The 24,846-nt window shown below is 44.2% G+C and overlaps 1 protein-coding gene across 1 annotated transcript; it reads right to left on the bottom strand.

Annotated features, from left to right (window-relative positions):
• Positions 1-5,628: 5,628 nt before the first annotated feature.
• tmem177 (transmembrane protein 177) lies at positions 5,629-8,561 on the bottom strand. The gene is made up of 3 exons (XM_085374709.1): positions 8,491-8,561; positions 6,802-7,069; positions 5,629-6,539 (listed from the first exon to the last, which is right to left on the bottom strand). The coding sequence occupies exons 2-3, from the start codon at positions 7,000-7,002 to the stop codon at positions 5,808-5,810; spliced, it is 933 nt and encodes a 310-aa protein (XP_085230835.1). The 5' UTR covers positions 7,003-7,069; positions 8,491-8,561; the 3' UTR covers positions 5,629-5,807.
• Between the last annotated feature and the right edge of the window lie 16,285 nt (positions 8,562-24,846).

Genomic DNA, 24,846 nt, shown 5'->3' with positions numbered 1-24,846 from the left:
TAATGTCGGGCAAAAACCTCCACTGTCATTGACATAAGGAGATGACACGTAATAATGTTTATCATAGAATGTTGGGAATAAAGTAACATGTGTCAAATATGTTTCTGAAGTTTAAGTTTTTCTTAATTGTAACTGCAGCATAAGTTGTTATAATGACGACTCCTGAACGCTTGGCCCTATAACAGAACAATCAGCATTTTACGTAGCGGCAAATCACACTAAAAGTCACCTCAAGGCCCTTTACATTGTAAGGTAAAGACCCTACAATAATACAAAGAAAAGCCCAACAGTCAGATGACTGGGCAGCTGGCGACAGTGGGAAGGAAAAGCTCACCTTTATCAGGAAGAAATGTCTGGCAGAACCAGGCTCAGAGAGGGGGACAGGACAAAAGACACATTGTGGAAGAGAGCCAGAAATTAATAATAACCAATGTTTAAATGCAGAGTTTTATATTGCATTAAAATAAATAAATAAAAAAAAAAAATTATATATATCTAAGGGAGAGAGATAGGGTGATATATATATATATATATATATATATATATATATATATATATATATATATATATATATATATACCATAGTGGTGGTAGACAAACAGAAGAAGATGGCCGTAGTGATCGATGTAGCGGTTCCGAATGACAGCAATATCAGGAAGAAGGAACACGAGAAGCTGGAGAAATACCAAGGGCTCAGAGAAGAGCTCGAGAGGATGTGGAGGGTGAAGGTAATGGTGGTCCCCGTGGTAATCGGAGCACTAGGTGCGGTGACTCCCAAGCTAGGCGAGTGGCTCCAGCAGATCCCGGGAATAACATCGGAGATCTCTGTCCAGAAGAGCGCAGTCCTGGGAACAGCTAAGATACTGCGCAGGACCCTCAAGCTCCCAGGCCTCTGGTAGAGGACCCGAGCTTGAAGGATAAACCGCCCGCAGGGGCGTGCTGGGTGTTTTGTTTTTATATATATATATATATATATATATATGTATATATATATATGAGCCAGCTGAGGTGGTTCGGGCATCTGACAAGGATGCCCCCTGGGCGCCTCCTGGGTGAGGTGTTCCAGGCATGTCCCACCGGGAGGAGGCCCCGGGGCAGACCCAGGACACGCTGGAGAGATTATATATCTCGGCTGGCCTGGGAACGCCTTGGTATTCCCCCGGATAAGCTGGAGGAGGTGGCTGGGGAGAGGGAGGTCTGGGCCTCTTTGCTTAGGCTGCTGCCCCCGTGACCCGGCCTCGGATAAAGCGGATGAAGATGGATGGATGGATATATAGGTGGTTCTGCATACCTGAAATGCATTTGATGTCTCTATTTTTCTGTATACATACTGATAAATTGCACCAGGAGTAAGTGCCCGACCCCTTAACTTGCACACAAACAAACACAAACAAAGCTTTTCCACCTTCCATGTTTGCTCTGCAGGGAGCTCTGTATCTCTCTGCTGGAGACAAAAAGCTGTGCTTTTCAGAATAAAAGTAAATGTTCTCTTTCATTTCAAATCCAAGGCTGCCCATTCATCAATTCATCAATCTGTTTCCCATCCTTTGTTTCTAAAAGACAGTAGGTTGGTAATCTGGGTTATACCGCCCTCAAGTGGTTAGCAAAAGAAACAAGCCACGCTGTGGCAAACAATGGACCATTGTTGGGATAATTCTGTGGGGAACACAATGAGGTAAGCTGATGAAGCGCAGTAGTAAGAAGAAGACAATGACCCCAGTGTTGTTGATCTGCATAATTCAAAAGCTGCTTTGTCGTTGATGGAGTGGAGCAGAATTGTCAAAGCTTCTTGTCTCGTTTTCAGTACTCTCCTGCCTTCTTTTGAACTTCATCATTTTTCCAGCATCGTATGAACTGATGGAGAACAAACAAAAACACATTTATATCATGTGTATTTGCTAGAACATTTCCCAATAAATACTGCGGCATGTCAACGCCCACAATGTGCTGCATAACCACAGAGCTGGAGCAAATTCAGCATGTTGCTCAAGGGCACTAATGCACCGAGGATGGTGGATGTTTTTGAGAAGAATGCAGCCACGCTTTCGTTCTGCCTCACCACTTCTCCCATCTTCACGCATCTTATGTCTGGATTTTATCAGAGCATGCACCTGCTCACGATCCCATTCACTCAACGGTGAAACAGACTTCTGTGTCACTGAAGGACAGCGATGTTAAAAAACAACAACAAATCTGTCTGCACATCTATCTACAACACGATTAATTGCATGCTTCTATATTTAGCTCAGTCCATGGGGCATAAGATTGGAAGTGTAATTAAAACGTTATATGTGAACCTTGTTAATATGCAGACAGATGACCTGAGGGAATCTGAGTGAGCATGTGATGAGTCCTGAGTCACCGTAAGCTGTGTTAAGATTATTATCACCAAACAGTTTAGTTGCGCAAATTGTGGATCCTTACAGTAGCCCTCTCTTTAAAGCCATTAGGAGTTATTTATTCTGAACTGGGAGGTGTAATTGTCCCCTTACAGGTTTAAGGATCTCTGTGTACAATCAATGCTTTTATGTGGCGGTGAAGCATTCCTGTTGATTAAGAGGTCACTGAATGGTTTGATGAGAATGACTCATGTCAGGTTTTATGCATTATGTGGCTTTTGCAGTCAGCTTTGGCAGATTTTGGACTCTCCATCTTTATCATCGTGACATTAAATCAGGTGTTTTCTTTTTGGAAGAATCCCTAAAATAGAGTTTGAGACTTTCAGATTCCATTTGAAGGCACAAAGGCAGCAGCAGATGGTGACCCTTCTTCTTCTCCTTTCAGCTGCTCCATCACCCTATCTCAGCAACCTCCTCCATCATACCTATGCATGAACCTCTGGCATCGTCTCGCTCTTTTTCTCCTGCCTCCATCTTCAGCATCCTTTGCCCGGTGTATCCACTCTCCCTCCTCTGCACCATCTCAACCTTGCATCTCTAATTGTGTCTCCAAAACACTGAACTTGATCTGATTGATGTCTTTCTAATCTTGTCCAGCATCTTCAGCTTGGCCTCCTGTCTTTTTGTCCCTGCCACACATCACAGCAGGTCTCAGTAACACCTCGTAAACCTTCCCTTTCACTCCCACTGCTCTCCACCTGTCACAGTTCACCTCTGACGCTCGTCTCCACCCACTTGACATATTTTTTACTTTTAAGACATTTTCAAGAATTTCAATTTTCAACTTTTTCACATTGTTACCAGTTTTCCTCTCATTCACACTCGCATGTATTCTGTCTTCCTTCTCCTGACTCTCACTCGCCTTCTCTCCAGGGCAAACCTCCACCTCTCCAGGCTCTCTTTCACCTGCTCTGTACTCTCGCTACAGAAGCAGGTGGCGAGCCAACACTTTAATGACATCCCCTTTTCCAGTGAGATGCTGTGAGCTTCTAATCTGAAACAGACTCCATGCATTTCTAAGGAAAAAAACTGCTTTGCCTAAAATTGGAATCACTGGCCAGAGGAGAGCAGACAGCAAGAGAATCGGCAGTGATTGCTCAGAGGTTTTATCAGCCATGATGTCCTCCCATGGAAAACACCCCTAACCCCTGCTGGAAACTCCGCATAACAATCTTTCCCAAAGCTGCTGAAATGTGGACCTTGCCTTGCACATGGACTTCTTTATTGTGGGGTTGTCCTTTGTTCATATTTGGCCAACAGAGGGAACTGCTGTACCAATAATGTTTACATTGTACACGCTTCCCTTTGGTAACATTATTAGAAAACCTGCATACATTTTCACTGCTATGCAGACGATACCCATGTTGGTTTATCCATGCTGAATCGAGCGGTTAAACTGTGGGCATATCATAAAGACAAATACCTGGACGATTGAATTTTCTGCTTCTAAATTCAGATAAAACTGAGGTTATTGTACTTAGCTAAACATCTCAGAACATGGATGGCATTACCCTGGCCTCCAGTAACACTGTGAGGAATCATGGAGTCGTTCTCGACCAGGATTTGTCCTTCAATGCACACATTACACAAATGTGTAGGACTGCCTTGTTCCATTTGTGCACGCAGTGTTGGGTAAGTTACTTAGTTACATTACTAGTTACTTCTATCAAAAGTAACTCAGTTACTTCAAGTTACTCGTTACTTTCAAAGTAACTAGTTACTAGGGAAAGTAACTTTGGTTTTACTCAGGACTTCTCTTGTTAATGTGTTGTTTCCATAACTTTGCCAGTCTTCTAGCTTGCTTACGTGCCACAGTGCACTGTGCCACCTACCAATAGAAAGGAAAAGATAATGTGCATATTTCCACGAGAGAAATCCCACGCCTGGACCATCATTGACTGCTGCCATGATTCTAGCCTACGTCACAGCGTCATGTGCGCTTTTTACATCCAACACAAAAACTGCAGTTGTGGTGCTTTTGATTGTACTCAGAACTCGGAAATTCTGCCTTCTGAATAGGAAGATGTAGGTAACACCAGACTGCAGATGAGCTGCATACAGGGCTGGACTGGGACAGAAAATCGTCCCGGGCATTTTGACTAGAGACCGGCCCACCATTATAGGAAAAATCATAAAGCCTTTGAATGAAAACAAACACTGTTGTGACAGTGATGTACACTGTTCTGATGGTATATATGCATCAATCTATCAATCGTTTGTTGTAAGACTCAGATAATTATTTTTTAAAAGCTAGACATTTTAAATGAGAATAAGAAAGAAAAGTATTTCTTTGTGCCCCCCTTTTCCCTGTTAATGCCCTACATGCCCCCCTGGCAACACTTTGCTAGACCCGCCCCTGCACAGTTACCAGCTGTCATCTACTTAGAAAAGGATCCTGGTGTTATTTGTCTCTCAGAAACACTTCATAACTTCAACTCATTCATGTCACCTAAAAGGTAAACCTGTTTCTCCATCACCTGTTCAGCTCTGATGATTCAGTAAGGACATCTCCTGGTTTCATCTTCATGTTTCCCTCTCACCACATATCCAAACCGACATCATGACCAGCAGCTTTACAGCTGCTAAACAACAGCAGCACGTTTAAGCTTGATCAGCTGTTGTTAGAATTTATTTGCTATTAATTTCTAGTATCAGCTGATGTTTGCTGGAGCCACAGCTCCAGCAAACATCAGCTATAAACTGTGCGGGTCTTGCAAAGTTTTGCCAGGGGGGCAGGTAGGGCATTAACAGGGAGAGGGGGGCACAAAGAAGCACTTTTCTTTCTTATTCTCATTTAAAATGTCTCGCTTTTAAAAAATAATTATCTGAATCTTACAACCAAAGTTTTTATCTGATGTAAAATGTATAGAAATCATACATATACCAACAAGACAGTACATCACTGTCACAGCAGCGTTTGTTTTCATTCAAAGGCTTTATGGCTTTTCCTGTAATACCTGTTGCTATGTCGAGGCATTTATTGCACATGGGAGAAACTAATCTGCACATGCACTGATTATGTGCTTAAAATGTTCTGTTTTACAGAGAGAGGCATAACCTGTCAGCAGCCCACAGTCTAAATCTATCCAGAGCATATTATAGAAACAAAAATACAAATGCATGCATGTACATTCCTGTTTCTCTCACCTGGGTGAGAGAAACAGGAATAGCACTTATCAGCATCTGACTAATACGACTGATCACACATATGACCACAAACACAGGCAGGGAAACAGTTTATTGGTACACTGTGCCCTACACGCCATCGTTGTTGCATAAAGTCAGCAAATACACGACCCCTCAGGACTTTGCTGATTACAAATTACATTCAGCACATCCGTGATGACATAATTTTAAGAAAAAACATGCAAAGTCTTGCTAGTTTAGTTCCCATCGCTAGCCCTCCTCTCATACTTTCTCCTCTTTCAGCAGAGCGAGGATCTGCTCCCTCCTGGAGGTGTACGGCGTGTGTTTCAGCTGAAAGACGTGAGCAGGAAACAAGTTCCCACTGGGAGCGTACATATCCTCTCCCTTCTGCCCCATCAGCGAGCGCAGCGTTTTGTTTCTGGACAGAATTTTATCGTAAAACTCCACCCCTCCTTTGGCGTAATCGCGGGACACTCTGGCCGCACGTCGGTCCGAGCTATAGTCAAGCCACTGGCTGACGGCGTCCGAGGTGAGGAAGTAGGAAACAGCACCAATGCCAAGCGCAACGATGTTCACAGCCCCGCGTAGCAGCGCAGGCCCGCCGTACAGCCCGAAAACCTGCTTCAGCACCACGCTGTACACCCAAACCCCTCCCAGGCAGAACGGAGCGACAGCAGCGCTCATGACGGGTCCCCCGGACTGCAAGCGGGCCACCTCGCGCGCTATGGCGAACTTCTGCGCATCGAGGGAAAACACAAGCGCCTCCTTTAGAGTCGAACCGGACTCACTGCTCCAGTCCACCGTTTTGCCGTTGATGAAAATGTTGCGATTGGTAATTCCACTCGGGTCGTCGGCGGTGCTGTTGAAGTTAGCCGGGATGCCGATTTGGGCCCCCGCAGGAAGCCACGGGACGCCAGCGCCAACCGGATGGAAGCCAAAGGACGCAAAGGCCGAGACATTCTTGGGTGAGCTGACGCCATAGTCCTTCAGCACCTACAAATGACAAAGCAGAAATGTGAATTTTATGAAATTCATGAAAGAACAAATTTCATGTTTTGTGAACAATTTGTTTCGATTTGTGTATAATGATGGTTATTAATCTAAGACGCCTGCGTCTATCTTTACTGCTATTTTCCTCTCATCAGCAACTAAAAATATTTATGCATCATTCCAGCGACAATCACATGCATATTACAGCTGAAGTCTTTTAAACATATCTGAAGTGTGATCTTGAAAAAATAAGATAAATTAAAACCTGCTGAAAAAGATTTTCCAGCTTTTCCGACAGCACGACCGGCTCCCCCCGGTGCCAGGCCTGATAGAGCTGACGGTAGGAGACGTCAGGGAAAACGTGGTAGAACATGTTGGCGGCGAAGACTCCACCGCAGCTCGCAATGAGCAGCGGAGTGCGGTACTTCTGGAGAAGCACGGAGTACTTCAGGAAACGAGACGCCATGGCTTTTATTTTCTTCCTTTTTTTGGCTCCCGTGTTGTTTTCAGCAGCAAGCTTCAGTTGGTGACATCTGTGAAGAGGACAGACGATACATCCATGAAAACAAGCTGCATGTCACAGATATATAAAAACTGTGACACTGTGCTGACTCATCCTCCCCCAGGAACTTAACATGTCATTAACATGTCACATAGCACGATCTCATTCGAGGTTAGGGCTCATCATGCGGGCTAACGCAACATCAGTGCACACGACGTGGTTATCACAGTGTACTACAACCTAAAACATGTTAGTTAAATGAACTTGAGCTGCCTTAGAATCACACAACAAGCTGAAAATCAACTAAACTTGAAGCCTCAGGCTGTGATTGGCTGGTCACTTCCATCTCTTCTGTATTTTGTAACATGGAAACATTTAAACCTTAGTGGAGTTACTGTAGGAAGCTCAGATCCTTTAAAGTGTGCAGCAGGATGTTGGAGACCATCTACCAGTCTGCGGTGGCGCGGGACATTTACTTTGCTGTTGTCTGCTGGGAGGGGGGCCGCATCAGAGCAAGAGATGCCAGCAGGATCAACAAACTGATCCACAGGCTGGAACATCATTGGCCAGAATCTGGAGGCGTCTGAGTCAGCGAGGGTTGGAGGTCATCGAACAAACTGCTCTCCATCATGGACAACCCATCACACCTGCTCTCTTATTATTAGTCTTATTATTTACACTTCTTTAACTGAATATCATTTTTATTTATAAGTTTATTGTTTTAAATCTCTACATTTTAAAAGTATGTTTATTGAGTAACATGCTGCTGTAATGTAGTAGTTTCCCTTGAGAGATCGATAAAGTATCTATCATAAGTGTTGTTTACCTGAATGAAAGATGAGAGACAGCACAATTCTTCTTCTATGGTCTGTAGTAGTATAGTAGTACATGCAGTATTGTAGTACCTCATTAAAATGAATACTTACAGTCACACAGAGACAACCTGATGTGGTGACAGTCCCAAATAACAACCTTAGTGTTCAGGATCGAGTCAAATCCGCAACCGTGATAATGACGTCATCATTCATGGACTTTAAAGAAGCAGTTCTGCACTTTTTTTTTTAACTCGCTGACGAGTCAGACTAACTTGTTTTGTAGTTTGGGGTCAAACTTAATCATAGTCAGTCTTGTCTTCACTCAGGACTCGCTGTGAACAAACAGATGAATTAAACCGAGCTAACCCTACAACCTGCCTCACACCTGCCCGCGGTCGTGTCGTCGGAGACACACCAACAGCTTCTGAAGCACACACAGGCAGGCTGTCACTGATGAAACGTGAAGTACTTCACTGCAAACGGCAACAACGACGAGCCTGTTAATGATGCTTTTACTGCGCATGACGTCAGCAGCCTTAACCCTTACACACAGAGCCGTAAACGAGTCCGCTTCTCTCCATTTAGCACGAGCGCGTCTGAAACACTTGCTTCAGTTTCCGCTCCGGTGGACACTCACCTGTTCTCCGCATCTTTCCCACGAGCCGCACACGAGACACTTTCCAAGGACAGCTGCACGGCATGGAGACATAACAGTGACCGGAAAGCGATTTAGCTGTCGTCATGGCGTTTCACGACAGTTTCACGACGGTAAAGTTAGAAGGCTCATTGATTTGACGTGAATTTTTGTTATTATTATCTTCAGTTACTTGTTTTTCTGAAGTGGTCTTGCTAATTAATTATTTTTTTTAAATTTCCGTTTGTTAAACAATTAAAAAATTATATATTTAACAACATCTAAACGTTCCTTTGTGAATACATTTACCAAAGGTAGTAAATAAATAAATAAGCTGCATGAACTTAAATTTAAATCATTTCCTATTTATTATTCAACCTTAACATTAATTATTAAATCTAATGCATTGTGCTCATGTAGCTGAATTGATTTTTAAGCATTAGAAGAGCAGAACATATTTAATCAGTATGCATTTCTAAAGCTCTGTTTGCATATATATTATACATTTAGTCTAACTAAAGATATCAGTGACAGAAAAGAGTGTACAGCACCAACAGGTCAAGCTTATACACCTCATATTACGGTATAAGTAACATTTCTGGCTAACAAATAAATAAATGCATAAATAATAGTAATAATAATAATTGTTTTAAAAAAGCCTTTATTGAATTTCTAGTTCAGCTGAAATTAAAATTAAATTAAAAACATGATACAAAGGACAAAAAAAAGAAAAATTCAACAACATATATTTTATCATCCGGTTTTGTTTTGTTTCATAAAAAAACAACTCCTCTAAATGGTAAAACAGTGCTGTACAAACTGACCGTATGTGGTTTGTATGGGTTTGCACTTTGTTTTCTGTTAATACTGACTGCTATGAATAAAGCTGAGGTATTGTTGGCTGGCAGTGCCCTTCTTTTGGTTTTAAGTTGCGCTTGGACAACTAGGTTACATCCGAAATGCTGCTTCCTGTTGCACAGCGGCGAGGTAAAAAGCAACACAACCAAAAATATGACCTCTCTGCTGTTCCAGTTTAAGGTGCTCTTCATGACATCAGGGAAAACGTTTAAGACAAAGGTCGAAATCTTTTGCATGTTTAATAGAACAGACTTCAGAAGACTGTCTCTCTAACCCTTGACCAATTTATAGCCTTGCTACCAGTGGCGGTCCTAGCCTGTTTGGCGCCGTGGGCGAACACTGTCTCTGGCGCCCCCCCACATAAAACTGTTGTCAGAACCATACTGAATTTCACCAGAGAAACATGCACACACGCACACACACACACACACACACACACACACACACACACACACACACACACACACACACACACACACACGAAGAGAGAGAGTATGCATAGTATGCAAACAGCTACCAAACAGCCATCATAATTCGTCATGCAATGAGAACAGGACAAATCAACAACTGACAATGTCTAATTAATATTCCAATCTGTAACATAATGTACTGTTTGGAGTTTAGTCTGTTACTGTTACTATTTTTACCATTTCTTCTTGGAGCAACTGTAACCCACATAATTTCCTCAGGGATTAATAAAGTATTCTGATTCTGATTGTTTCAGGATGAGCTGCCATTATCCAATCACACATCTGCTTACCTGCATCTTTTGCTCGTTTCTCCTCCTCTTCTTTTCTCTTTTTCTAAACTGAGCACCAGATGGCTTTGAACTTTTCTTGTCCATCTTCCACTGGTTTTCATTTTGCACTCCAGTATGAACACCCATCCCCCAACCCGAGGATCACCACAACATAACCTAACAGACCTACACCTTAGTTCACAGATTCACTTTGTCTAAGGTTTATTTCTGGGATTTCACACAACCCAGGATTCAAATCATGAATACATGATGGGCTTAGATTTACAACATTATGAATGAAATGTGCTCTATTTGGAAGCAGCCGGCCCCCTTTCGACGGGTTGTGTGTGAGACTTTAAATCATCAAACTGTAAATTATAAATTTAAATTGTTATTGATCCTTTACCCCGAGTCCTAAAGTGTATATTTATTTTCTTACTCTTCTTATATTTATTGTTTGTTTACTGCTGTAACTGGAGCCTCGTCGTCTCGTCTCTCTATATACTGCACTGTATGTAGCGGAGATGACAATAAAGTTTACTTTGACTTCAGCAGCGAGCAGGCGCACCGAGGGCTCTCGCGCTCACTTTTCGCGTACAGAATGTCGAAAAAAAATATTATAAGTCTGCAAATTATAAGTCTGTATCATGATGTCTGGTGTTTGTCACGGTGTGTGCGATGTGTGCGGAAACAGGACCCAAAAGCAGATGATGACGAGGAATAGTAATGATTAACAGAAAAGTGAACCTTTATTGCGATGACGGCAGGAAATGAACCAAGAGACCAAAGCAAACAGGCAAAACACTAAGAAACAAAACACTGAACTGACAAAACACTAAGAAACAAAACACTAAAGGTACTAAGACCAAAAACTATAACTATGACCGAGGTGGAAAAATAAACAGGCTATGACTATGACTCTGGTGAGAATAAACAGACGAACTGACAATGGCATGAAGAAAACAAAAGGCTTAAATACAGACATGAGGTGATCAGGGGAAGTGGCGACACATGGGGGAAAACAGCTGACAGACATAAACCTAATGACAGGACCAGGAGAGGAAAGCTAAATACAATGAACAAAGAACACATGACATTGTCAGAATAAAACAGGAAATGACAACACAACTTAACAGACCTAATACGTGATGAAATAAATAGAAAACCCCAAAACATAGAAAACCCAGGAACAATAACTGCCTAAACTAAAGGCAAATAGGAAATAACACAAACTAATAACATATCAAAAAATACAAAGAAAACTCAGAGTGCTGGGTCGGAGACCCAGCCTGTGACAGTGTTTTCGTGTTTGTTGGTTTGTTTTTATTTTGTTTTATTTTGCGAGTTGGTTATTAGATGCCGCTCCGTCCTCTCCTCCCTGTGCAGCAAGCAGCAGGCGCACCTAGCAAACGGAGGGCGCCCTTACTCCCAGCAAATGGGCGATAAAAAAACCGATCGGTGCCTCTGCCATTCCCAATATGCGCTGGCGTGATGTCGGGGCAGCATGAGTACGAGCATTTTTTTTTCACGATGCCCGTGATGCCGCCCCGGGCAACCGCCCGTGTCGCCCGCATCAAAAAACCGCTACTGCTTGCTACGCAGACTAATTTCAGCACGAGTAACTCTGACTCTGTGATTTAAATAATAATATCTCTGGCTTTAAAACTCCATATTAATCAAGTGTTGCTCTACACCTAAGTGTGCACGAGTTCTACTTAATTAGCCTTCACTGTGCACACATTAAACACCAAACCCAGCTCTGTTGTTTTCCTGAAGCTCCAAATTTGTTACTGTGCTGAAAGAGCAGAAAACAGCTCCGGTCACCTCACAGGCATTTTCTGTCCTTTGCTAATGGTACACATTTGAGCCTAAAAGCCTCTCACAACGTTTCTGCAGCTTTATCACCAAACCTCACTGTGCACGACAAACTTTTCAGCTACCATATCTGTGTTAAGCCAGCTGATGCGGCTCTACCGCACACAGGGTCAGCAGATTTCTCGTTGCTTCACTGTGTCCAGCCGTGATTTTATTTAGCCGTTCTCTTCCTAGAAATAAAATAGCCTGCTGCAAACTGGATCACAGGTTAAGGAGTGGAGGACGGCTTTAAATGATAATCTCACTTTACATCAAGGGCAGGAAGGAGATGTTGCAGCAGCTATTCAAGGCTTTGCTCAGCCATGCGTCTAAAAATGTGTCGCTGACACTTTGCATGTGTGAATTTGGTGTCAGCCTGAAAGCAGCCTCAAAGATGTCTCTTGCAGTATGCGGTCACATTTCCCTCCGTAGAATCTAATAATTCAAAGTAATGAAATATTTAGCAGAAGAGTCCAACACGGTTACGCTGCTGGTATAATATTGACCTGATTAATATTAACAGGCTTACATGCAGAGATGAGCACAGGAGAAGAGCTGGGATTGATGAGGCTTGGCAATAATTTTATGAAATATTATAAATTAAAAAAATTTGGTTCCCCCTCTGTGGAAAATTCCCGTAAAACATCAAACAGGCAGATGTTAGTAATGTAGTCTAGATAGGTACTTCTACAGTAATATACAGCAGCACAGGCTGAATCATAGACTGTTACTTGTTCCCCATCCAGGGGCTGCCCTGTATAGGAGGAAGTGAAAGTTGTGCAACCAAAAGTGCGAAAATAGTCGGTTTCATGTGATGAATTGATAGAGTGATGAACTTTAATGATAATTGTTTAAAAAAGAACTACTACTATTACTACTAGCAAAGGGCTGTTGGTTAAACAGTGAAAACATGCTGTGTTGAGGGAGATTTCATCAAAGCTGGGAGAACATTGTGTGCCGATTGGTCACTAATTTTCAGTTCACCCAGAAAATTAGTTTCAAGTTCAGCACCCAGTATTTTGCACAGCTTTATTTACCTTAAAATAGCTTTTTACTCTTCCACAGAGAGGGAAGGTTGTAGGTTTGTTGGTTCGGGCCTTTCTGTGCTGAAGTGGAAAATCCTCTCTGTGCCTCAGATTTCACTGCTGAATCTATACATCCTGTTCTGTTTGTCTCAGTGACCATCAAAATTAAAGTTATTTAATGCTTAAAAATAACTGCACCCATACACTCAGTGTCCACTTCATTCTGCTTTCAACATTCCTCTGAGATTCTGGTCCATATGGACATGACTGTGTCATACAGATGCTGGAGATTTGCCAAAGATGCTCTGTTGGAGATCTGTGACGGTGGAGGTCGTGTGAGTACAGTGAAATGGTCAGGAAACCAGTTTGAGATGTGTGCCACGTCATTGCCAGCAGCCTGAACTGCTGATACGAGGCGGGATGGATCCGTACTCTCAAGATGTTTATGACCCTAGCATCTGAAGTAGGACTCATCAGGTCAGCCAATGTTTTCTCAGTTTTCTGCTGTTCACTTTTAGTGAGTCTGTGTGAATTGTAGCCTTCCTGTTCTCAGCTGACTGGGTGGTACGCAGTGTGCTCTTCTGCTGCTGTAACCCATCTGATTCAAGGTTCAACCCCAGAGATGGTTTTTGTAGGAACATCTGAGAAGATCAGCATTTTCTGAAATACTCTGAGCAGCCTTGTTCAAAATACTTAAATCACCTTCCTTTTCCATTCTTATGATTGGTTTGGACTTCAGTAGGTTGTTTTGACCTCGTTTGCATGCTTAAATGCACCAAGTGATTGGCTGAATATATATTTATGTTAAAAAGTTGAACCTAATAAAATGGCCACGGTTCTTCACACCTGTGCTACATTCAGCACATTCAGTCATCAGCTTTTGGTTCTTAAGGAGCGGTTTGTGCTCTGACTGTGAGGTAAAGATGTGCAGTAGTTTTAGCTCTGGAGCAGACAGAGGAAGTGACAGAGAACAAAATACTCATGTGGTGATTCAGCTTCAACATTCAGCTTTTACAGGAGTAACCAATAACCACATGTTTTTTATGGAGTACTGTAAGTCGCTTCATGGCTAATTAGTCAAGGGAAAAACACAATATTCATGTAGGAATTCCAGGAAATGAGAAAGCAGATAAACTCGCAAACAAATCCGTCAGTAAAGGAAACATAGACTTTAACTGGTTTGTTTATCGTGAAGTAATGAAGCAATAGCAAGAGCACTGGAATGATGAACCAAAAGGTACAAGTTTACATGTAGGAGGTGAAGTGAAGCAGGAGATGAGATGGGGATAGGCATGTCAAGGTTATGGCTGGGAGGTGTCGGAGTGTAGGGGGGACTCAGCAGATGGGAGGAAATTATTATCTAGGTTTCTGAGAATTATGTGACATTTGATTGGAGCTGAACTCCTTAAAACAAATTAAAGTGACAGTGGGCGGTGATGAAATGTAATCCACAAAAGTCTGGAGAGGAAAAATCTGCTCTCGCCCAGGCCGTTGTCACCCCCACGGTGGTATTTAAGACTCGCATGTCTTTAGTTCATCCTCATGTTTTGTGCCCTTTAACCCTTTTCTCTCGTCTGTTTTCCAGAGAGAGTTACTCCTCAGCTTCCATGGATCCCTGCTGCTTTAAAGAGCCTGAGTTAATCCTTTTACCTCCCTGCTCCACTCTCCATCGAATCCCTCTCCACCTCTCTGGAAACCAATCCAAACTAAATCCAATTACAAGACTTAACAAAATCATCTTAAACTCACCTTGGTTGTTTTTCTCTTCTCTCTGGGAGAACCCCCGGCCTACCTGCACTTACCAGCTCTTCAATCTTTGTAATAAGATCTGTAAAAGTGCTGCTGGCACCCGGGTCCTGCTTATTGAGTCCAATCCTTTGTTTAATGTGACTGAATGTTCTGGCCACCGGTTGGACTCTGCAGACTCAGCAGTCGTGTCCCATCAAAGTGTCAGTCAGCTCGAACACGTCCTAACTTTGCTTGTTGAGAAGTTACAGGGAACACATCGAGACATGAACTCTGAAAGCCGAACCTTCACCTCGGTCCTGTGGGACCAAAGCTGGGCCCTCCGCCCCGTCACCTTCCTCCACCCATCACTAGGGATGGGTACCAGTATCTGGTTCCATCATGGCACCGGTTCTGACATAAACGGTAGTAACCAGACCGAAAAGCAGCGCACATTTGGATTCTAGCCAATCATTTTACCTTTGCAAGGATAGTAGGCGGGCCCAGGTACGTACGTTCTTTTAGAGCAGAGCTACAGATTAAAAAGGCCCAAGGCGAAGCGGTCAAAGTCTGGCTGTACTTCACAGCAAAAGATGCAAACTCAGCAGCCTGCAACACGTGCTTTAAGGTGATATTGTGATACAGTGCAAAGGAGGTAACACCACGAATCTGATGAAACACCTGGCGACGCATAGCTTTTTTTAAAATTGCAGAGAAATGCGCCGTACTTGATAGCTTGCTGCGAGACCTCACACCGAGCACATCTACTGCGGGTGTGGTGCCTGTTATCGGACCCGGAGTTAGCAACATCCCCCAAGAACCCGAAGAGGAGAGTCCTGGCCCCTAGCCCTGCCAGTGTAGAAGAAATGATGAGGATGATGATGCAGCAGCAGCCGTTCTTCTCTGCGTGAGTAGCTTAATGTTGTTCGTGTGTAATTTACGTTGAGTACACTAACCACGTTACTACATTAATGCATGTAAGGTGAACTAGCAAACATCATCATAGCTACATGCGGCTGTCTTCTTGTTTGATGGCAGATACTCCCTTCACCCTGGCCAAAAAGGCTAAAATGACCAAAGAAAAAGAGGAAAACAGTTAAACATGAGAGGTTTTTGGACAAAGTTTGTGTTCTCCTGTCATGGTCCTGCGACCATGACTCAGTGACTTTATGTTTATGTACTTATTGTTATTACTTTCATTATTATTCATGGCTGTTTTGGGATGGTTTGTGTTTGGGATTTTAGACACTGGGTTCTGGGTTTGTGCTCCCTCTGTTGGTCCCTGGTGTTAGTGTTCCCCTGTCTCGTCAGGTTAATCAGGTCCAGCTGTTTCCCCCATCTGTGTGTGATTTCCCAGTGTCTCTTTGTGTATTTATAGCGTGTGATTTCCTCTGCTCCTCGTCGCGTCGTCTGTGTTCCTACCTGTGTTCATCCTCTGTGTTACCCTGCGTACTCTGCATCTACCCTGTGAAATCCTCTGCGTGCTCTCCCTGCTGTTCTCCCTTCGTGTTCAGGTTTGCCACTCCTTTGTGTAGTTTCACCCAGTTTAGTTCATCCGTAGTTCTGTTTTGCCATCTCCTCTTTATGTTTGTTATTATCAATAAATCACCCTCACACCTGAATAAGTGCTGCGCTTTGAGTCCTCCTTCCACTCTCCACACGGCCGCTGCCCCGGACCGTGACAGTACGACGCGACCACAACATGGACCCAGCAGCGCTTAATCCATCCAGGGAACTACGGGAAAATCTCATCGATGCCACACAGGAGCTGATCGACCTGTGGCTGGAAAGCCCGGGTGGCACGTCCCAGCGCGCTGTAGAGAGGCGGCTACAGCGTCTGGTGACCGGTCTCCCATGGCTTCTGGGCTCGCTTTGTTCGTGGGAGCGGGAGTTCCTCCTTCTGGACCTCGGTCTTCACCCCCCGTCTGCTTTTACTTCCGAGCAGTCCGAGGCGGTGAGCGAGCGACATGTTCTGGCTTCCCCAGATTCCGAGACTCTGTTTTCTGGGGCTATCCAGAGCGGGTTGGGAGACTGTTCGGATCGCTTACCCACCTTCGTGGTAACGGACCCTTCGCAAGTGGGCGTGTACAGACCCTCTGTGAAACCGAGAGACTGTTTCTCTGCCGCTCCTTCTGAGCCAGGACTCTATCACCATTCTCCGGCTCAGTTCTGTGTCCAGCCACAAGCTTCCCAGTCTGTAGCTCAACCATTAGCCTCCCTTAAGCCACAATTTTCACACTGTTTTTCCACCGCCGTTTCTGAGCAGGGAGACAAACTGTTACATTACGGACCTGTTCCTCAACAGCTGGCAACATTAGTGACTGTTACTCACTCCGGGGCTTCCCCAGAGGCGGGGTTGCTGCCCTCAGCTTACTCTGGACCCCTGGTGGCCAAGATGCCAGCTGTGAACTGCACCGGGCTGTCACTGCCTGAGCAGGGTCAGTGCTCTGCGCAGCTGCAGCCCTCCGTATGTGTGCCAGAGGCCCACGTGCCTACTGGTTTTGTTTCACATGTGCCAGAGGCCCACGTGCCTACTGGTTTTGTTTCACATGTGCCAGAGGCCCACGTGCCTACTGATTTTGTTTCATGTGTGCCAGAGGCCCACGTGCCTGCTGGTTTTGTTTCATGTGTGCCAGAGGCCCACGTGCCTACTGGCTTTGTTTCATGTGTGCCGGGGGCCCCGGTGCCCACTGGTTCTGCGGCTGTTTTCGCTGGGGGGCCCGAGGAGCCCGTCCAGTCTCCCGCTTCGCCTGCTGGGGGGCCCGAGGAGCCCGTCCAGCCTCCTGCTTCGCCTGCTGGGGGGCCCGAGGATCCCGTCCGGCCACCTGTGGCTGCTTCTCCACCTGTGGCTGCTTCTCCACCTGTGGCTGCTTCTCCACCTGTGGCTGCAGCGCCGCCTCCTGCAGTATCATCACCTGCAGCGCTACCACCTGCTACTGCCACGCCTCAGCCTGAAGCTTCAGCCTCGCCTGGTTCTGGTCCAGCTTCATCCTCACCTGGCCCAGCTTCAGCGTCTGCTTCGCCTAGCCCAGCTTCAGCTACAGCTTCATCCATGCCTGGCCCGGCTTCATCCACGCCTGGCCCGGCTTCATCCTCGCCTGGCCCGGCTTCATCCTCGCCTGATTCTGGTCCAGCTTCATCCTCACCTGGCCCAGCTTCAGCTACAGCGTCAGCTTCGCCTGGCCCAGCTTCAGCTGCAGCTTCTTCATCGCCTGGCCCGGTTTCATCTTCGCCTGGCCCGGTTTCATCTTCGCCTGGCCCGGCTTCATCTTCGCCTGGTCCATCATCAGCATCGTCTGGTCCAGCCTCCGTGTCTGCACCCTCGCCTGGTCCAGCCTCCGTGTCTGCATCCTCGTCTGGTCCAGCCTTTGTGTCTGCATCATCATCTCCGCCTGCTGCGGTCCCGGCTTCCGTGCCCTCAGCCTCGCCTGGCCCAGCCTCGTTTGGGTCTGGAGCTAAACGGCCGTTTTCTGGACCGCTGGCTAGGCTACTGGCCGAGCGCCGTCACCTGACTGGCCGCCGTTGCCTTCCGCACGGCCGGCCCCCGGACCGCCATCGCCTGAGTGGCCGCCGTTGCCTTCCGCACGGCCGGCCCCCGGACCGCCATCGCCTGTGTGGCCGCCGCTGCCTTCCGCACGGCCGGCCTCCTGAACTCTTTACGCGCCGCCGTTGCCTTCCGCACGGCCGGCCTCCTGAACTCTTTACGCGCCGCCGTTGCCTTCCGCACGGCCGGCCTCCTGAACTCTTTACGCGCCGCCGCTGCCTTCTTCGTGGACGGCCTCCTGAACTGTGCTTTGGACTCTGCTCCCCTGTGGGTTTTGTGTTCATCTTTGTTTTGGGACTCTGGGGCCTCCGTCCGTGGTCGTGGTCCGGTCCCTCCGTCCTGGGCCCCCTGCCGCCCGCCCGGATCTGGTGGTGTGTTTCTGTGGCTGTCGGGGGCCAGCCCTTGAGGGGGGGGGGGGTACTGTCATGGTCCTGCGACCATGACTCAGTGACTTTATGTTTATGTACTTATTGTTATTACTTTCATTATTATTCATGGCTGTTTTGGGATGGTTTGTGTTTGGGATTTTAGACACTGGGTTCTGGGTTTGTGCTCCCTCTGTTGGTCCCTGGTGTTAGTGTTCCCCTGTCTCGTCAGGTTAATCAGGTCCAGCTGTTTCCCCCATCTGTGTGTGATTTCCCAGTGTCTCTTTGTGTATTTATAGCGTGTGATTTCCTCTGCTCCTCGTCGCGTCGTCTGTGTTCCTACCTGTGTTCATCCTCTGTGTTACCCTGCGTACTCTGCATCTACCCTGTGAAATCCTCTGCGTGCTCTCCCTGCTGTTCTCCCTTCGTGTTCAGGTTTGCCACTCCTTTGTGTAGTTTCACCCAGTTTAGTTCATCCGTAGTTCTGTTTTGCCATCTCCTCTTTATGTTTGTTATTATCAATAAATCACCCTCACACCTGAATAAGTGCTGCGCTTTGAGTCCTCCTTCCACTCTCCACACGGCCGCTGCCCCGGACCGTGACATCTCCATTCTTTAAGCAGCGGTTCGAGCACCGTTTAAGCACCGGGACCATTTCAAAAGTACCAGTTTGGCACCGGTATCGGATAAAACCTAAACGATACCCATCCCTACCCATCACCCCCCCACACCTGAGCCATTTGGAGGGTGAGACACTAAGCAACCAACCCAAAACTAAACAACTAAATAAATACAAAGCAGCGTTATGTAAATGTGTCTATACTTGTTGTGAGGAAAGAAGGCACTCCAAGTTTTTTCTTTGAGCTAAAACAACTTCAGTGCCAAATATTACATTAAACACTGATGCCGAATCTGAGGAGTGCATCATAATAACACAACAACATCAACGTTTATTCTTGACAACAGTCTATTCTTACTTACTCTTATTCCCACTTCAGAATGAACAGACTTCAGCATAAACCAGCGCTGTAAGCGACACCTGTTAATTCAGATGCTCAAAGTGTAGCCCACCCTGTTGGAGGCTCTAGCACCAATGTGACAACTGTTTGGAGAAGAAGTTAAAACATTATTGGAAGTCTTCCGATGAGTTTGGTAGAGAATATCCTTTGAGCACATTTTCAGGCTCTTTCACTGCATCTGCATGGAGCTTGAAAGAGAATCACAGTCTACTTTTCTCATTCTTAATAAGGTTTACTATTCTATCTAGTTTAATCACCCAACAGTAAGCTCATATTTCCCCTCATCACTCTCAGTTCTTTGAGCTAATTTCACCCCCTTCTCTATTGTAATGGTTTCCTTATGAAAACACAAATATGAAACCAGTGCACGTCATCAAACATAAACATACTGTCTGCAGGGATCTGTAGGATCTGGAAACAAGACTCCATTCATGGTAAACATTTATAAATGACATACGCACGCACACAGAGATAAATAGATGTTGTCGAGCGATGACAACATAAGCTTGTGTGCACATTGAGGGCACAGCAACTGTTTCACAGACTGGAATGGTAAAATGAAATCACTTTACAGTACACGTGTGTGCACTGTTCGCGTCTGCATATTGTGATGTAATCAGTCTGTTCCTGGTATAAGGAAAGGGCTCACTAGTGTCTCCATGGCAACAGGCAGGAGGCAATAGAAGTATGTGTCTTTGTGTGTGTGTGTGTTTGATGTGGGTTTAAAGGGGGATACACATTCTCCTCTACTGAGCTATAACCCTAAATAAGGCTTTACTTGATGGTGATGCACGTCACACAGGACCGTGTCAGTCCTCTGACTGATGCCCGGCCCTTCTGTGGTGGTTCCTCAGGTCTTCTGCACACTACATGCTGGAAGAAGCTACGTCCCTATGACTGTGGAAAGATTTAGGCAGGCAGATATTGGCATTTAAGATCTGCATGAGAGGACTAAACACAGGCTAAAGACGGCTTGGAGCCTATACTGTCAACTCCTTTCACTTTATTAAATAAACAAGAGCTAATTTCAAGCTGCATTCCTTCTGACCCCGAAATAAATCCGTGTTTATCCATCAAGTGGTGGTGAAGGTCTTGCTCTGCTCACACATGCACACAGATGTCAGTGGTGTATTTATGGCACTGTGCAAGATGAACATGAAGAACACCCTTTGATACCCCTTCAGAGGAAATCGGCATTGCAGTTTAAGTGCAATCTGTTACTGGAGGTGTAGGGTGGCCACAAGAAAGGCTCAACCTGCAGAATCCGAGGACAAATTAGTAGATGCAAAGCAATCGCTTATCAAATTAACATCCCATCAGCCTGCTGCCTGTGCTCGCAGTGAGACCTCTCAATTAATGACTAAATCAGTATTCCAGCCAACCGATTTACTACCTCTTGATTGCGTCCTACAAGTCGACCATAGCCTTAATCAATAAATCTTTAGGTTTCAACAGGGCATGACTCTCACATCTTCATAAACACACTGGTAAGACCAAAGCGGAGATCTTGCTCTTGTGTAGATCTGAACAGCACCGTGTTTACCTTTGTGAACATGTGAGGATATATCGAAACTGTCAAATCGATGCCTGATATGTCACAGAAAACCTGGAGAGCTCAGATATTTCACATCGAGAATGAGCAGGGCAACCATTACTTTCTAAACATATGTAAGCCTTGCATCTGAGAGGCTAAATTAAAGTTTAGCTTATTTCCAGATATTTTATTCCTGTGCTCCAGAGTAGCTTTGCATGATTCACAGTTCAGAATAATCCTTATTTAAATTTTACTCTGCCTTTATGCAGCTCCTCAATTCATCCTGTGTCTGAAACAAGCTGTTTTACATGGTGTCTGTTTAAGGCCATCCTCCTTTTAAGACAAGTTTGTTCTAACTGGGTTTCTCTTACAGATAAAAGCTTTGGTGGAGCTTTTGTGTAACAGCTTTAAGATTGCTCTTAATGATATGTACTCAGCCTGACATCATAAAGGCTGGAGTAGAACAAAAAAACAGTGCGCACACAGGTTATAGGACTAAAATGCACATACAGTTATCTCGTGTTTTCAAACACAGACCATGTTTAAAATGAGTGTCTGCAACTGCATCATATATGAATATAAAAGATGAGATTTCCATGCAGGTTAACAGTGACTGCCTCCGCTGCTGTCGGCCAAATACAAAGGAACAGGATGGAGGATGTTCAGAGGGTTTGTGTGCCAGAAGAGGAAGCTAGGGACAGGGTGAGATGGAGGCAGATGATCCACTGTGGTGACCCCTAGAGGAAGCAGGCAGAAGAAGAAGCCTGCATGATGAAGCATCCTTGGGTACAATACTGAACTTTGTGCCAACTTCCTCGAGTCTCTCGCGCTGGCCTGCCTCTCTTATTTTGTCTCTTTGGCGTGTTGTGGTCACCTTGCCTCAGTGCAGCTCCTCCTGCCTCTCCGCCTTCCTTCAGGCACACACCTGCCTGCAATCAGCTCTACTGACTCACTTTCTGCTCGTCTATGACTAGGCTAACTACTTCAAGCTTGTCACAACGTTGCACCAGCCAAGAGACGCCCTTGATTCTGTTTGGTTTGTGTGTTTTATGTCTTGGATAACCTCTCTGTGTAACCTTTCTTGCTATGAAGCCCCACTCCCATGAGCCCTGTTTTGTGTGTGTGCGCATGCCCTGGGAAGCCTGTGTTGCCTGACTGCCACTGCTGGAACTCAAATGCCCCACCATCAGCTTTGTTACTACCTTTTCACTGTGCAAAAAAAAACTTGTCAATAAATCTGTTGAACTCTTACAGTGCTTCACACCTAGGTGATCATTCTGTTAGCTCGTGACACTTTAATGCATCCGTGACAGAGAGTGCTTACAAGTATAGAAAAAGGTATCTTGAGTAACTACTAACTACCAGCCCATTTATCAAAACAAGGAAAACATGAGATTAAATTCATTTCCTCACTTTCTTCCTTCCACAAGTGTTGATGAGATATTATCAAGACCAACAACGATTCAATATCACATTTACCACCACATCAATCATATGGAAAGAATGACTGTGTGTGCATGTTGGCTGTGTGTGTGTGTGTCTGAGTACATGCTTTTAAAATGGGCTTTCCTGGAAATGCTGCCAGAGAGCGACGACTTCATTTCCCATCACTTACTCACTGTAATGTGAGTTGTAAAATGTCTAACATCTGATTATTTTCAGAGGTAAAATGCATATCGGCTCCTTCTTCCTCGTTTCAATTGAATTATTTACATCTTTCTCTCTCACACACACACATATTTCTGAGGGTTACTGGAAGTCAGTTATTACTTTATTCTAAATATAGACCCATCAGTAATCACACTTGTATTTGAATATGCAGTCTATGTGCCCACTCATGAACAATGTTAGCCTCGATCTCTCTCATGAGATACAGTACTAGCTTTACTCTTTGTTGGCTCCAGGTTGATATTGAGAGCATACACTCACCTCCTCCAAACAAGCTTACGGTATAAAGTTTCCTCTTTTAAGCTCTACTGCTTAGTGTGACTAATGAGAAGCCTCTGTTTAAATTAGACAACCCTGTAGACCTTGCCTTTCAGAGTTACACTTTATGACGACATGCGGTGTCTTTTCAAAAAGTGTTGTGAATGAACCTGATGGCTCAAATGTAACTTCTAGTCATTTTTTTAAATCTATAAAACAAACAGTGGTTACTACGTCTAAGTGCCAGAAATGAACCTTAGAGCATGTGCAGTTATCTGTTCTCAGTGATACACATTCTTTACCTTCAATCATTATCAGTGCATTTACGCACAGTCCTGCTCCCGTTCTCTTGATTGCTTTTATTGACCTCTTGCAAAAACGAGCTAACAGTGCACTGTTTTCCTGCATGGGCATGTTTACACAAAACTGTTAACAGATACACTGTTACAGATACACGTAAATGACACAGGTGAAATTCATGGTTAACCTCAAGTCATTATTAAAATAATAATTATTATTACCAAAGTAAATATTCAGTAAATGAATCAATAGATACAAAAATAAAAATAAATGAAAAAAAGGGATGATGTTGATATTTTCTATCACAGTTTTCAGTTTGTCTCCTAGTTTGGAGGTTAAGACTTGGTAATAAAAAATAAAGGAGTTAATCTACGAGATTCTCACATGTGAGAGAATTATATAATGAAACAACAACATACTGCAAGTGCCAATTACTAACATCTGAAAAGGCTGTATGTGGGCATGGATACGGAAACTAAAAGAAAAAAGCGTGCAGTCAAAGCCCTGCACATCGCTGCAACAGTAACACCTTCAGTTTTAGGGTTTTGGTGTTTTGGCTCGTTGCTATGGTATCACATATGGAACACTACCTTCAGCATTGTATAAGACATCATATAATATGTATGCATATTATATTATATTATAAGTTTTTTAAGTATTTAATATAATCGTGTGTTATATTTTCTGTACATTATGAAATAATTTTCGACACAAAGTGGGTAAACAAGAAGGGATGAGTTGTGTCTTTGCTCAAAGCGACAGGGCAGGGATGACAAACTCATTTTACACGGTGTTTAACTAATTAAAACTCAGCTTTCTGTCAGTGTAAAGAAGTTTAATTTCACATTTAAACCCTGATATATTTTAATATAAGAAAAAAGTGTAATTTCAATAGTGCATCTCGGTTCTTTTTGCTTAATAGAGAAATACTGCTGTAGTAAATAAAAGAAGTCTGTGAGGATGACTCTTTGGGCTTAAATTGTAAGAAATAAATGCAAATTGTAAAATGTAAAGAAACCTTGTTAGTGTTATTGTGAATCTGCTGTGAAAATCAGAATTTTCTACAGCAGATAGTGACAAACGGGAACTTTCTGTCATTTCATTGGTCGTGTATTTCTATTTTAATGTAGTATGAATGGGAACGGGGGAGGTCTTCATGAGTAGGAAAAGCTGCAAACCTTACGAAAATACAATTAGATGTCCAAAAATTATATCGTGATTCACATTGTCCAAAGAATTGTGCTTCATGATTAATGCTTATTAATACTTTATATATACATGAAATTATATTATACTCTATATAACTATATTATATAGGCCCACATACGTGGACGTATAAGCGAATTAGACCCCCAACAATCCCGAACAAGCTTCAACATCAACACTCAGTCTTCTAATTAATCCGTTTGACTTCCCCTAAATTAGGAACGGTCAGTTTGACAGGACTAGCCCTTTAAACGATTCCGCTGA

Source organism: Diplotaxodon limnothrissa, linkage group LG16 (assembly GCF_057381915.1).
Source record: "Diplotaxodon limnothrissa isolate DT_005_m linkage group LG16, D_limnothrissa_male_GT1.1, whole genome shotgun sequence".
NCBI lineage: Eukaryota > Metazoa > Chordata > Actinopteri > Cichliformes > Cichlidae > Diplotaxodon > Diplotaxodon limnothrissa.
This window is presented reverse-complemented; position numbering and strand designations above follow the sequence as displayed.

Bases quoted from the DNA above. Each gene is read 5' to 3' on its own strand.
- tmem177 (XM_085374709.1), bottom strand. From the start codon at position 7,002: ATGGCGTCTCGTTTCCTGAAGTACTCCGTGCTTCTCCAGAAGTACCGC. The intron at 6,540-6,801 runs GTTTTAATTTAT...TGTCATTTGTAG, and splicing joins TGGAAAATCTTTTTCAGCAG to GTGCTGAAGGACTATGGCGT.